The 15426-nt window shown below is 36.7% G+C and overlaps 5 protein-coding genes across 5 annotated transcripts; all 5 read left to right on the top strand.

Annotated features, from left to right (window-relative positions):
- Positions 1-196: 196 nt before the first annotated feature.
- Positions 197-1047, top strand: LOC106133217 (glucose 1-dehydrogenase-like). Its single transcript, XM_013332863.2, has one exon. The coding sequence runs from the start codon at positions 253-255 to the stop codon at positions 994-996; it is 744 nt and encodes a 247-aa protein (XP_013188317.1). The 5' UTR covers positions 197-252; the 3' UTR covers positions 997-1047.
- A 1429-nt stretch (positions 1048-2476) lies between these two features.
- On the top strand, positions 2477-3304 carry LOC106133207 (3-oxoacyl-[acyl-carrier-protein] reductase FabG). Its single transcript, XM_013332853.2, has one exon. It carries the CDS (start codon positions 2524-2526, stop codon positions 3274-3276), a length of 753 nt encoding a protein of 250 aa, XP_013188307.1. The 5' UTR covers positions 2477-2523; the 3' UTR covers positions 3277-3304.
- A 1162-nt stretch (positions 3305-4466) lies between these two features.
- LOC106133209 (3-oxoacyl-[acyl-carrier-protein] reductase FabG-like) lies at positions 4467-5722 on the top strand. The gene has a single exon (XM_013332854.2). The coding sequence runs from the start codon at positions 4714-4716 to the stop codon at positions 5518-5520; it is 807 nt and encodes a 268-aa protein (XP_013188308.1). The 5' UTR covers positions 4467-4713; the 3' UTR covers positions 5521-5722.
- Positions 5723-10358: 4636 nt separating this feature from the next.
- Positions 10359-11230, top strand: LOC106133224 (uncharacterized oxidoreductase TM_0325-like). Its single transcript, XM_013332872.2, has one exon. It carries the CDS (start codon positions 10397-10399, stop codon positions 11159-11161), a length of 765 nt encoding a protein of 254 aa, XP_013188326.1. The 5' UTR covers positions 10359-10396; the 3' UTR covers positions 11162-11230.
- Positions 11231-12949: 1719 nt separating this feature from the next.
- LOC106133221 (3-oxoacyl-[acyl-carrier-protein] reductase FabG-like) lies at positions 12950-14095 on the top strand. Its single transcript, XM_013332866.2, has one exon. It carries the CDS (start codon positions 12994-12996, stop codon positions 13768-13770), a length of 777 nt encoding a protein of 258 aa, XP_013188320.1. The 5' UTR covers positions 12950-12993; the 3' UTR covers positions 13771-14095.
- Positions 14096-15426: the final 1331 nt, after the last annotated feature.

Raw genomic sequence — 15426 nt, 5'->3', positions numbered from 1 at the left:
TCTAGAAAGACTTAACAAGATCAGCTGTATGGCTAAATGATGGAATCGGGATTTAAATGGTGACTAACTCCCATAGATAAATATTTATAAAAAAAAACAATAGTCACGGTCATCTTTTATACATAGATACTTCAAACGAAGTATATCAGTGGATAAGATTAGATAATTATTATGTCGTCTATATAACTGGAATCACAAGCATGACTCAGTATTACGTCGGCAGTTAAACGAGTCGCACAAAATAAACAAGAGATGAGTTTTGCTAACAAGGTCGTCCTTATAACCGGCGGGAGCTCCGGTATCGGGGCTACTACGGCTGTTTTCTTTGCCAAAGAGGGTGCAGATGTTGCTATTGTGGGCAGAAACCAGACGAAATTGAAGAGAGTAACTGAAGAATGCTCGAAAAACGGCAAAACACCGCTCGTGATTACAGCAGAATTGAGCAGCGCTGATGATATCAATCGTATCGTTAAAGAAACAGTCGAGAAGTTTAAGAAAATTGATGTTTTGGTGAACAACGCGGGTTTTGCAGTTACCGGCTGCATATTGGATGGGAAAGTATTAGACGCGTACGATGCTATGATGAGTGTTAATGTACGATCAGTTATTCAACTCACGACTTTAGCTGCTCCGTATCTGATTAAAACTAAAGGGAATATCATCAATATATCCAGTGTAGCTGGTAAGAAGGTGACGGCGTCTGCTTTTATGGCTTACAACGTGAGTAAAGCAGCTCTGGATCACTTCACGCGCGGGGCAGCTCTAGAACTATCTGCTTCTGGGGTGAGAGTAAATGGTATCAGCCCTGGACCAGTCAAAACAGACTTTTTTGATAACATTCCTACTACCGTGGACGCATTGAGTGAAATTACGGCTTTGAAGAGAGTATCAGAATCGGATGAAATTGCAAATATGATTTTGTTTTTGGCAAGCGATAAAGCGAAAGGAATAACTGGATCCGATTTTGTATGTGATAATGGCGTTCTGTTATTGTAAGAAATTCTATGTTTGTAAGCTGAAATAAATAGTTCGCAAATAAGTAAACAATGTATTATTTCAGAACACAATAAAGTACGAGTAGGTAGGTACCTTATTATCGTTTTGATTCATTACAAATTGTTTTAGGTATAGATATATAGACATATAAAAACACCAATTATAAACAGTTAGTTAAAAAATTGTGTGTCGGTCTGAACTTTCTTTGAATAAGAAAGATCACATATTTATGAGAAACATATGGATTTAAAGGCGATAACAGATGATTTAGTGCTGATTACAACTTTAAATTTCACCTCTAAGTAAGTTAGGATAAGTTTTTTTTGTTCATGTGAATTCTGACAAAATTTTGTTCGTTACGACTGTCCCTCATCTACATATAGTTCATCAGATAGATCTCGACCAAACTAGAGTAGTTAACTAAGAAAAGTGTCATTGAGATTCAAACCGGTTTCATCTCTCTGAGTGCACCGTTTTGACCATGATACTGGAGCATCGGTTAGCACTCAAACCAATGTACGTTCAGAAAACAGCAGCACAGCATACATAGCTACATGGTCGAAGTAGGATTTGAACTTATGCCTCCATGGACACGACCACCAACGTTCCTATAAGTAGTAATTTTCAATAATTCTACCATAATCTCAACGTGTTCATAGAACCATGACATGACGAGTTTCTGTCCTGATGCGCAAACGCAATATGTATAATGGAATGAAATAGAATCTGTTATATGTATAGCCATATATGGTAATGACCGTTCATGGTCACATACCACGACTAATAATGTTTTACGTAATATTGAAACCGGCCAAGTTCGAGTCGGACTTACTTGAATTTTTGTTTTTTACTTAAATATTTATTTTTTATGTGAACTTGAAGTTTCTAGAAATAAAGATGGGAAATAAAATGGAGTGGTCGTATTCTTTTTTATATTGGTGCCGGGAACCACATGGCACCAATAAAAAAGAGGTTTTTAGGTATTTTCTCTAGAAAGCTAGAGAGGGGTTGTTTTCCATTACTAGACTGCCTACTTTGTCTATTTACATACATACGTATATATATATATATATACTCACGTCTTTATTCCTTACGGGGTAGACAGAGCAAAAAGTAGCCAAGACTGAAAGGCCACATTTAATTGTATGGCTTAATTGTGGTATTGAGATTCAAATAGTGACAGGTTGCTAGCCCATCGCCTAATGATAGTAGACTCCCAAGTTTTTTGTCTTTCCTTTTCTCCTTGTCTATGATTTTTTCTGAAATTTTATGAATAATATTGTACAGTTTGTTTTTATTTGACTTGTTACACACATTAACATACATCAAGTCTCTATATGATCGAACGAAATATCGCTGAATAATTATATGTTTTATCTATTATGTTATCTATTTTATGTTTTTTGTTTTGATTATGTAAGCAGTTCTTTTAACATGCGATGTGAGGTCAAATGAGGTCGTGTTTGTTTTTTTTTTATATCACTTAACTATCACTTCTTAATTTAAACATCTTGTGTCAGTCTAAAAATGAGCTTCGACAATAAGGTTGTGTTGATAACTGGAGCAAGCTCCGGCATTGGTGCTGCCACGGCTGTAGCCTTCGCAAGAGACGGGGCCGAGGTGGTCATCGTCGCCAACGAAACGCCAACGAAACTCAAAAAGGTTCAACAAGACTGCGCTAAAGTTGGAAAACCACCATTAATCATCAAAGCTGATGTAGCTAATGATGATGATATCCAAAAAATCGTCAAAGAAACCATTGCAAAACACAAGAAACTAGATGTACTTGTCAACAATGCTGGAATAGTAAGACTAGGAACGATTCTCGATGGAAAAGTGACTGCAATTTACGACGAACTCATAAAAGTTAATGTGCGTGCTGTTGTACAACTCACTACGTTGGCGGCACCGTATTTGGTGAAAACCAAAGGTAACATTGTGAACGTATCAAGCGTTTCAGGAATCACTATCAATAATCCAGAAATGGGAGCATACTGTACGACGAAAGCGGCTTTAAGCCACTTCTCAAGAGCAACAGCGCTAGAACTTGCACCTCACGGAGTCAGGGTTAATATAGTGAGTCCCGGCCCTGTTTATACTGATCTTCTTAATAATGCTGGTGTCTCTACGACTTTTGAAGAGACCTCTGTCACAGCGTTAAACAGGATTTCTGGTCCGGAAGAAATTGCGGATCTAATTATATTTTTGGCCAGTGACAAGGCGAAAGGTATAACTGGCTCGAATTATGTATCTGATAATGGCATGTTGTTGATAAAATAAATTGAGAATAATAAACATCAGCTCTTTCACATAATTGATTTTTATTTGTTATCATTAAGTAACGGTGGTACGGAATGGGTATTGGTGAAAACAGCATGATGAGATGAGATTACTTTCATAGATAAAATCTGTTTAGCCATCATAAATTCATCCATCCATACTTTCAATACTTAATTATCATAAAACAGTAAAAACAAAATTTCGGTACATTCAATATATTTATATAAAAACAAAATAAGGAGATTAAGAAACAGTAGAGTAAGAATTTAAAAAAGAACTCGATCTTGTTGTTTGTACATCAGTTTATTTGTTTGTATACCTATGTAAATCTCTGAAACTACTGGACGGATTCGACACACACAGGCCAGTACAAATCATTAGATTTAGAAAAAAAAAAATTACGTGTCTCTAAGTGATAGATGCCTAGGGGTCATCTGAAGGATTATTTTTCTACCTCTTGCATTCTTAAGATACTTCATATCAGAAGTTATAAGAAGTCATATTGTGATAAAAAATTTGGTACTGTAAGAAATTGACATTTTGACAGTCGTTTTGATAAGAATGCTAGATTAATAAATTGAAACTCTTCATCAAGTTAGATTGTTTAACTGACATCAATGCTTGAGTATAAATTTACTTCCCCATGGCCTGATCGGTCAGTGTAACCGCTTTATTTACACATTCTTAGATAGTGGTCATAAAGTTCCAAAGACTGTTCCCCAGGGGGGGCCAAATTAAGACAAGCAGATCAGTATGATGATGATCATAATGGTTTTACAACTCACGCATTTTAGATACAAAGAAGTTCTCCAGACAGAGTTGTAGGTAGTAAATTATACTGCGTTTCTGATGGAAACAATAGAATTCTTCCGCTGGGCCGAAGAGAAAGCATTCGCCTACTCCTTGTATTTCCGAGGTCACCAATTTGAAGAGAGAGAGGGAGGTTCTGAGAACCCCCGGGGGAATCAGGGCGGTCTCCCGCGTGAGACGAAGATATCGACCACTTTATCCAAATTGTAACCCCGAAGTGATGGTAATCACATGCATAAGATCGGGGGCAGACACTAGTGACACACAATTTGTTAATGTAGGTCAATAATTGGCGATTCACTCACAAATAAATACCACCTGTTTGGTACAAGGCACACCGGTATACGAAGGTTATTATTAACATTTCAACACCACTACATACTTAACTTCAGTTCGATACCACTAACCGTATCAGTGGGCCATATTGTTTTGATTCAACAGTGTCTCGAGACATTATTGTTATTTGTCATCAAGCTATATCAAAACTAACCTCTTGTTTGTTATCAACAAATTGGTTTGTTGTTTCGCAATATTTGTAATCGAAAGTAAAGATTTATCTCTTATTTTTTATCATCAAATTGGTTTGATATTTCGCAAGAATTGTAATTGGGAGTGAAAACATCGAAAATGAGATTCGAAAGCAAAGTGGTGATTGTTACTGGTGCAGCGTCGGGTATAGGAGCCGCAACAGCTGAATTGTATGCCAAGGAAGGAGCCAGTGTGGTGGCTGTTGATCTAAATGAAAACGCATTGCGCAATGTTACACAACGTTGTAACCCCAACAAATTAGCCAATGGCGATGCAGGACAAAACGGGAATGAAGACAAGAAACATGTAGTCCATATCGTTGCTAACGTAGCTAAAGATGATGACGCTAGACGTATAATAGAAGAAACAATAAATAACTTTGGAAAGCTGGATATTCTTGTGAACTGCGCGGGGGTCTATCGGGACGGCACTATTATTGACAGCTCTGTCATAAACACTTTTGATGATGTACTTAATGTTAATCTTCGAGCAGTGATTCAACTTACAACTTTGGCTGTTCCTCATCTGAAGAAGACTAAAGGAAGTGTCGTCAATATATCCAGTATAAAAGCTATAGCGATCAGTACGTCATATGCTTATGATATTTCAAAAGTTGGCGTAGAACATTTCACGAGACGTGCGGCTTTGGAATTGGGACCTTTAGGTGTCAGAGTGAATGCCGTTCGTCCTGGCCCAGTGAGAACTGGGATCATCGAAAATGCTGGATTAGACATTGACATTGAGGACTGGAGAACCATGACTGCATTAGATAGGATGTCAGACCCTGAAGAAATAGCCGAGCAAATATTGTTTCTGACCGATGATAAAGCTAAAGGCATAACTGGATCAATTTTTACTCATGACAATGGAACACTTGTGAAATATTATGCTTCAGAAATATGTTAAGATGAATCTACTGATAAATAATATTAAGTACTAAGTAAATTTAGGATATTGGGTCTTTTACAACATTGTGCTTTATATAAATGGTGGAAGATTACAAATCAAGTATTTCTAACCTGTCGTGGGCGTTTAGGTTATTCCACGAATTATGAAGTCGTAAGTTGTTAATTAAAATATAAAAATAATTCTAACTTCGATGCACTGTTTTTGTTAATTTCCTTACAAGGCATCACTTATTAATATCATACATAACTTGTAATTTAAAGCGTGAACTGATTACTGTAGAGTAGAGTCGGGAACATAATATATGTATGTTCCTATATAGCGCTCTCCCGCTTGTACTAGCAGCTGTAGATTCTTTTTTTACTTATTGCCAAAAGCTAAAGTACATAAATATAAGTTTGACAAACTGATAGCAGTCTGTCGGCAATATTTCAAATCTCAGGATAAAATTATTACTAATATCATTAGGCACGCGCGACGCCATTTTTTTTCGCTCGAAAAACCATCGCCATTTCACTTTTTATTATGGCGTGAAACAGGACCGCGATAGTTTTACGTGGGCTGCTCCGTAGTACTATTCCAAAGTAGTATGTACTACTAATTCTTCTCAGTAGGTACTGATACTAGTCCCTATAACATCCTCTCTGTACAGGAGTGATTCTGGGAAATAACTCAAAAATGTCATTGGTACGGTCGCGTTCATAATTGCAGTCATAGTTCGCAAAACTTTATAGCTTGCACTCACCGCTGTCACTCACACATTCACACAAATAACACAATAAACAACAAGCGGTAAAGCGTTGGGTAACGCGCCATCAAGAAGAGGGTAGTGTAAGTAAAAGTCGCCGCGCAGCGGCCGTCGTCCGCTAATCAACAGAGCGACACGCCACACAGCGGAGATCCATGGTGGATCAGTACGAAAATAATGGCTTCATACCGACCAGAACATTTGCGGAACAGTTCGACACATCAGTGGTTACTGTTGTTAATTGCACCGTGAGGGACTACACCACAGACAGCCAGCAAGAAAGCCGTATTTATCCGAAATAAATAAGCAAAAACATTTAGAATTTGCTCGGCAGTATTTGGATTTTGACTGGAAAAAAGCAATATTTACGGACGAAAAGTTCGTTTACGTCATCGCAACACGGTAGGCTTCATTTATGGCGAAGAAATGCAACTCGGTATGAAGAAAAAATATTGGGCCAAAGATGGAGTCTGGACGCATATCTGTAAATATGTGGGGCTGGATGAGTGCTGCTGGACCTGGGGAACAGGTGTGGATAGCAGGACGCGCTACAGCTGCTCATTATGTGCAAGTGCTGGACGAAACCATGTTACCAACTGTGCGGTGTATTTATCCGATTGATGATATGCCAACAATATCATTTGTGCAAGACAACTGCCCTGTGCATCGAGTCCATATAGTGCGTGAAAGGTTCTGCCAGTTTATATTAAAACCACTAATTACTTAGATAGTATTTTAAGGACAGCTTCAATATCTTTTCTTTATGAAAACTATTTTGAAAGTTTATTTGAAAAAAAGGAAGGAAATAAGAAAGATTTCTGCTATAGCGAAGAAAAAGAGAATGAGATGGAAGGCGAAATTGAAATGTTCGAAATTGTGGAAGCACTTAAGAGTATGAAAGCGGGAAAGGCTGCTGGGTGTGATAGAGTGTCGGTCGAGATGCTTAAAGCAGGAAAAGGCGTAGTAGCTAGTCAGTTGTACTGCCTTTTCAATTTGTGTTGGAGAAGCGGCCGAGTACCAAAAGATTGGTGTAAGGCTGTTATCGTGCCACTTTACAAAGGAAAAGGGTCACAGCTGGACTGCAAAAATTATCGTGGTATAAGCCTGCTTAGCGTCGTCGGCAAATTGTATGCTAAGGTATTGATTAATAGAGTCAGGAATGAAACTGATGACAAAATATGGGATGCTCAAGCGGGATTTCGAAAGGGAATGGGATGTACTGATCAGGTCTTTTCCTTGCGGTGCATAGCCGAAAAGTTTTTGGCCAAGAGTCAAAAAGTCTATTGCACATTCGTAGATCTGGAAAAGGCCTATGACAGAGTTGAGAGGAATGAATTGTGGTCAGCACTTTCTATGCATGGGGTGAGCAGTCTCTTAATACGAGCACTGAAATCCTTATATGAGGATTCGAGTGCTTGTGTCAGAATAAACGGAGCGCACACTGAGTGGTTTAAGATTGAGAAAGGCGTTAGGCAAGGATGTGTTGCGTCACCGTGGCTGTTCAACCTATTTATGGATAGCTGTCTGACAGATTTGAAAGAGTCTAAAAGTGGATTAAGGATGAATGAGTTACTCGTCAAATGTCTGCTCTATGCCGACGATCAGGTTATACTGGCGTCATCAGCGGAGGAGTTACAGGAGATGGTAAACTGTATGCATGAAGCTTTAAAAGAGAAAGGAATGAAAGTGAACGTAAGTAAAACTAAAACACTGGTTTTTGAAATGGAGAAAGAAATGACAGCATGTAATATTTTGATTGGAGGAGAAAAAGTGGAGCAAGTGAAAGAGTTTGTATATCTAGGATCAAAGTTTACATCAGATGGCAAGTATGATAGTGATATTGAAAGGAGAGTGAACGCGGGGAACATGGTGAATGGAGCTTTGCATGCCTTTATGAGCAGTCAGAAACTATCCAAAAAGGCTCGACTGGCTGTGCACAGGGGCGTGTTGGTCCCGACATTAATGTATGGGAGTGAAAGTTGGGTATGGCAAAAGAAGCATGAAAGCAGAATAAATGCAGTGGAAATGAGAGCGTTAAGGAGTATGATGGGTGTGAAATTGAGTGACAGGATAAGGAACAGCGTGATAAGGGAATGTTGTGATGTGAAAGAAGATGTAGTTACAGGAATAGAAAAGGGTATGTTAAGATGGTTCGGTCATGTGGAGAGGATGAATGAAAGCAGGTTGACTAAGCAGATATACAAGGAGAGTGTGGAGGGAAAGGTCGGAGTGGGAAGACCTAGACGAACGTATCTTGATCAAATTAAGGACGTCCTGGTAAAGGGTCAGGTCAAAAGTACCCGAAACCGCCGAGCTTGTATGAAGAGAGTTATGAATGTGGACGAAGCGAAAGAAGTATGCAGAGATCGTGGCAAGTGGAAAGAGGTAGTCTCTGCCTACCCCTCCGGGAAAGAGGCGTGATTTTATGTATGTATGTATGTATGTATGTATGAAAACGAATAATTAAGCTGTAACCTTAATAACAGGAGATAAGTAGATGATATAATTAGTGTAATATGCTGTATGTATAGCTTTATATAATCATCGATATGTAAACAAAACTATAGGTAAACTGTTTCAATAAAATTTACTAATTTTAATTATTGAATGTTTTATTTTGATCCCTCTTGTTTAATATTTCTTGCTGATTTTCGTGTTTGAAGACGCGGGTATTGTAATTCTTAGATATCAGTTAGTTAGTTAGTCAGTCAGTTACTTAGTTCAAATGGCACCTTGAAACATTAAAAATTGTCAGTAACACAATTTTTTTTTAAATAGACAAAAAAAATCCTTGTATAACTTCGGAATCCAAGTAACGCTAGTAACTAGAACAAGCGAGTGTGAGCAAGCGAGATTATCTAATATATCTTAGATCTCACTTGCTCACACGAAGTAATAAGGAACCACTACCTATGTTAGGGACGTGTGCAGACAAACTTTCAACCTTATCGAATTGACATAAGTCTGGCAGTCGCAGGCTTCTCTCTATAGGCAAATCTTATGCAAATAATGAGAGACGACGATATCTCGATCGACAATTATCGGGCCCAGTTCGGCCATCGTTGATTACCGTCTCTTTCTGTTTTGTTTTGTTATATGTCATAGAATAATAAACTGTTTTACTTAGTATTCATTGGTATTAAAGACCGTATTCATTTGATGGAATATTTATTCTTTTTAAATATGCATGTGTGTGTGTATCTACTGGAACCACAGTGCACGCTATTTTAACCCGTAAGAATTTTAAAACTATGACTGCAGATATGAACGCGATCGTACCTACATGTCATGACAGAGATTGGATAGGTATGTACTTACCCGCGCCGTGCAATGCATCGTTCTTCCCACCAAAGTTCTCCTTGTTTTTTTTTTAACTTATAAAATCCTTCTGTCAAAATAGGATAATAAACAAATAATTAATAAGAAATATTACTTAGCTACTTGCGATCCAACACATTTTGCTTATAATTACAAAATAACAATGTAGGTACATTAATTCACCATAGTGATTGACAAAATATTCGGTTTTGGTTCTTATAATCAGAATTTCGGTTTTATTACTTTTTTTATATATAAATATTGATATTTATATTAAAAAAATATAATATTTATATAAATTTTGTTTGAACAAACAGAGTAAAAGCTAAGTCATAATTTTGATTTATGTAAAAAAAAATTTTTTTTATTAAAAGTGTATTGAAAAATACATTCACAAATTAATTTTGAGCCTTGAGAAGACAAAAGACAGGGAATTAATACATGCCATAATGCCAACTTTTGCTGTTGTTTTTTGTTGAATTGTTTTTTTTATAAAAAGAGTTTGCTAGATTTTTTAACTTTGTGTACCTAATGAAATGGACTATAATGCCATTAGAACAAAATCAATACCTGTAATTTGCATAAATCTACTGTATTTTCTCATAGACACGAACATCGAATAGAAATCTCAATAATTCAATCTGAAGTCAGAGTTCAAGGTCCAACACTAAGTTTTCTGTTTTGGTTTCGGTCTCGACTATAAAACCTATTGCAATCAGGCACTAGATTATCTAATCTATGTTAGTTTGTAGTATATAAGTAAAGTGTGGTAATAATATTGTTATATACATCGACACTCGCGGTGTGACAATGGCTTTTGCTGGCAAAGTAGTAATTGTAACTGGAGCTAGCTCAGGTATTGGAGCTAGTACGGGAATACTGTTTAATCACAGTGGGGCTCACGTGGTGCTCGTTGGAAGAAATGAGAAGAAACTGAAGAACGTCGCTGAGAAATGTGCCCAAAGAGGTGCTTCCCCTCTTGTCGTTAAAGCAGACATTAGTAATGACAACGACGCTGAACGAATCGTCAATGAAACCATTAAAAAATACGGCAAACTGGATATCCTTGTCAACAACGCCGGAATAGTCGTCCATGCCGGTATTCTGAGTGAAAACCTTCTCCAAGCCTACGATGAAACTATGCAGGTTAATATTCGAGCTGTCATCAAACTCACATCTCTAGCTGCACCGCATTTAATTAAAACCAAAGGCAACATTGTAAATGTTTCAAGCATCGCAGGAAAGAATACTATTATGAAAGATTCTATAGCCTATATGGTGAGCAAAGCTGCTTTAGACCATTTCACAAGAGCGGCTGCAGTGGAACTTGCCTCGCATGGAGTCAGAGTGAATGCCGTCAGTCCAGGGCCTGTGAGAACGGATATTCTTGAAAATACAAGAATGTCGGTTACTAAATCGTGGGATGATGTCGCAAAGATAATGATTCTGAACAGAGTATCGGAGCCTGAAGAGATAGGGGAATTGATCCTGTATTTAGCCAGTGATAAGGCCAAGGGAATTACTGGATCGGACTTCGTCAGTGACAACGGAGCTCTATTGGGAATCAAGGCATAAGCAAATATTAAAGTATTTCGTTGATTTTGTTTTAAGTAAGGATTTTTTTATATTAAAGTATGACATCTATATAAAATGTTCTCTCCTTTTTATTTGTAGAAGGAACTAAGCACATATATATCACAATTTATATTAAAAATTAGAAAGTAAGTTTATTTGTCAGCTCTTCATGATATATATCTGTTGAACTAATCCATTTGATTCAACAACAATCCATTTGATTAACGCATTTACGCATCATTTACGAATAATATATAATTATCAGTCTGATGAAGGATATAGGGTTTTTCATCCCGGTAAAAAGTACAGACAGGATAATATACTACGTTGCGCAATATTCGCAATACAAGCTTGCGCCGACTGCCAAGTTCATAGCCATGGCTAATATACTGACTATATTATATTCAGCTGTTGCATTTGCAGTAGGATCACTTATAATTATATAGCCTTTAGTGAAATTTGAACCCAGCAACCAACAGCTGATAATACAAACAGGAATACATTATGGCCGTGTGATTCCCGATACCAATAGAAAAAAGAATATGACCACTCCTTCTCTTCCCCGAGGATGTCGTAATAGGCGGCTAGGGTATAGGCTTATCAACTTGTTTTCATCTTAGAGGCGATGAACTACCAACCTTTTGCTATTTGAATCAATATATCAATACTATCATTGAGGCAAACAGCTGAGCGTGGTTTATCAGTCTCAAGACTGTTGGCTCTCTTTACCCCGTTAGAGCTATAGACGTGATTATATGTATGTATGTAATGCATTATGGTAAGTACCTACTAGGTTTGTGATACTGACACTAGAGTGACCCTCACACGGACTTTGTGTCATAATTCTTGCATATCCTGCAGAAATGCATTCAATAGCAGGCTAAATATAAAAGCATGGATATTTTTACTTGAAGTAATTTTAGTAGCTATTTGACGAAGCCTGTTAAGGATAAAATGAAATGAAATATTGTTTATTGATTGCAAACGAACCACTGCACAGAAGCAAATGCATTGGTATGTATATATATTATAGGTAATTTGATTTCAGAATACATTTAACAATTAATTAATCTATGGTTTCCTCACTAGGCAAGCTTGTATCGATGAAGACAAAAACAACTATGGCAAGAATACATTTGTGTACACGCAGCTTTCCGCAGGGTTTGGTAATAAATCATTACTCGTAATTGAAAATACAAAATAAAACAAAATGTAAGAGCTCATATTTAAAATTATTTTAGGTTTTAATATTACTTATATACATAGCATAACTGAATGTTTATTTTTGGTTAATGCTATGAATAAATTAAACAGCCCAGAAAATGGATGTCGCTAAAAAGAAACCAAAAAATTAACCCATATTTATATATTTTTTTGGTTTTATCGAAGTCGAGAACAAAGTCGTTCCTCTCTAAATTTGGTTTCGGTTTTAGCTGGGACATTTTTAGGTCGAGCATTAATCAGTATTTATGCAAAATGGAACCAATGAATACGTTTATGTACCAATTTTTTAAATCTTTTTTAACAAGACTAAATTATCTATAAAAATTGAGAGCATATTTTTGGTTATCTAAATATATAACTTTTATTATAAAATATTGTAAGTATGATTATAGTAGTATCATTAAGTAAGTGTCTTACATAACTCAATCTGTGTGATTTGCACCTATATAAATACTATTTATTTAAAAATTTGCCGATTGCTGGATGGTTCGCTTTTGCATTAATTCTCTATCTAAGTATAATAATCTAATCAACGTTTCTACCTACAAAAATAAGCATGCTACGGTATCAATTCTTCAGTCACTCCGTCGACTCACCACGTTGAAACTATGAGTTTTTCTGGCAAAGTGGTGATTGTGACTGGAGCTAGCTCCGGTATAGGGGCCAGTACAGGAGTGCTGTTCAGCCACAGAGGAGCTGACGTGGTGCTCGTAGGAAGAAATGAGAGTAAACTGAAGAAAGTTGCTGAGAAATGCACCCAAAGGGGAATTCCCCCTCTCGTTGTTCAGGCGGATATCGGCAAAGACAGCGATGCTGAACGCATCATCGATACGACAATCAAGAAATACGGAAAATTGGACAGCCTCGTCAACAACGCTGGAATATTCGTCCGGGGAAGTATTCTCAGTGGAGACCTTCTTCAGGTCTACGATGAAACGATGAAAATCAATTTGCGAGCTGTTATCAAACTCACAACTCTTGCCGCACCTTATCTTATCAAAACTAATGGTAACATTGTGAATGTTTCAAGCGTCGAGGGAAAGAAGTCATCTATGGTCAATTATTTAGCCAACAATGTCAGCAAAGCTGCTCTGGACAATTTTACAAGAGGAGCGGCTTTGGAATTAGCTACTTTTGGAGTCAGAGTCAATTCTGTCAGTCCAGGGCCAGTGAGAACAGATATCCTTGAAAATTCTAGCATCTCTGGTCTTTCGTGGGATGATATTGCAATGAATATGATTTTAGACAGAGTCTCAGAACCTGAGGAGACAGCTGAATTGATTCTTTATTTAGCGAGTGGAACAGCCAATGGTATTACAGGATCGGATTTCGTTTGTGACAACGGTGCTCTTTTAGGCACTAAGGCAAAGCCGAATATTAATTAACTATGTTGAACTACACACATAAGTACATAAATAACGCCTCTTTCCCGGAGGGGTAGGCAGAGACCTCATCTTTCCACTTTCCACGATCCCTGCACACTTCTTTCGCTTTATCAACATTTATATATCTCTTCATACAAGCTCGTCGGCTTCGGGTACTCTTGACCAGACCTTTTGCCAGATTCTTCGTCTCCGATTTGATATGTTGAACTACGAAGGAACAATTACGTATATTTTACTTACAAACTGTAGAATTGAATGGACTATGTAACTAAATTATTTGTTAGGTTCAAATTTTTGAATAAACGTTATGATGTGGTTATAACAATTTATATTCTCTAACTGAAATATCTACAAATCAAAACTTAATGACCCTATAATCATCGGAAAACTTAATTTCTTTATGTACGAGTATTAAACAATAACAGAGGTCTGAATAGAATTTAATTGTGTGTTTTGTGCATTGAATAAAAAAAACAGTACGCCAAATAAAATTTCGTACAAAAATATAATATTATGGCAGCATACGACGTAGAAGAACTATCATAGACTCTTCAACGCGTATGAAGTCGCGGGCAACACCTAGTTAAATATATATAATTTCAAGACTGTAAGCTTTGTGTACCCCGTTGAAAGCTCATCTATTCTATCATAAAGCCATTGCCTGTAAAAAAAGAAGTTTATAAGCCTATCTCTTAGTTGCCTTTTACGACATACATGTATTAGTGCCGGGAACCACACGGCACATGTTTGATTTCCTTCCACCCAAAGGTCGACTGGAAGAGATTGTATTAGCGATAAGTCCGCCTTTGTACTGTTATTCTGTGTATCTCTGTTTTGTGCTGTTATTTGCTCTTATGGTGCAATAAAGAGTTTTATCTATCTATCTAATGTTGTGAAATCCCAAAAGCAAACAAGACTCGACTTGTTTTATAAAATTATCTTTTATTTTGATAAGTTTCGATATTACGAAGTAGGTATATAAGATTAAATTTAGAGTTACTTAGGTACCTTAACATTAATATTGAGAAAAAATGCTGCAGTGCAGTTTGTTACCGCTTCTTCTGCACTGACGCCTTGGAAGCGTCAGTAAACTTAGTTTTAAGCAATTTATTTGATGTCAACCAATGCAGTAAAACCAAAAGATTTGACAATTATTTATTACCTAAGTGATGTATATGAAGTATCCTATAATAATGAATAAAAATTTTGAATTTGAATTGTGCAATCGTTTTTTATATACATAGGTACGTAGGCGATGGGCCAGCAACCGGTCACTATTTGAATCTTAATTTCATCATAAAGCCATACTCAACGTGACTTTTCAGTCTTTTCAAGACTATTGGCTTTGTCTATCCCGCAAGGGATATAGACGTGACTACATATATATATATATATATAACCAATGTTGTGAAACCAAAATATATAACAATTATTAAATGATATGAAATATCCCATAATAATGAATAAATTATTTTAATTTGAATTGTATGTGTGTATGTTTTTAATAAATAATATCATACCTAGTTGAACAGAGGAAAAAAATACACAAGGATAAATATATAATAATTGTTTTGTTGATGGTACTCGTAGCGAAGTTGACAAACAATTCACCTTTGATAGCAATTCACATCAAACAAATAAGTATAATTCGCTATG

The sequence above is a fragment of the Amyelois transitella genome, chromosome 22 (genome assembly GCF_032362555.1).
Source record: "Amyelois transitella isolate CPQ chromosome 22, ilAmyTran1.1, whole genome shotgun sequence".
Lineage (NCBI taxonomy): Eukaryota > Metazoa > Arthropoda > Insecta > Lepidoptera > Pyralidae > Amyelois > Amyelois transitella.
The sequence above is the reverse complement of the archived record's forward strand: the minus strand, read 5'-3'. Positions and strand labels throughout refer to the sequence as shown.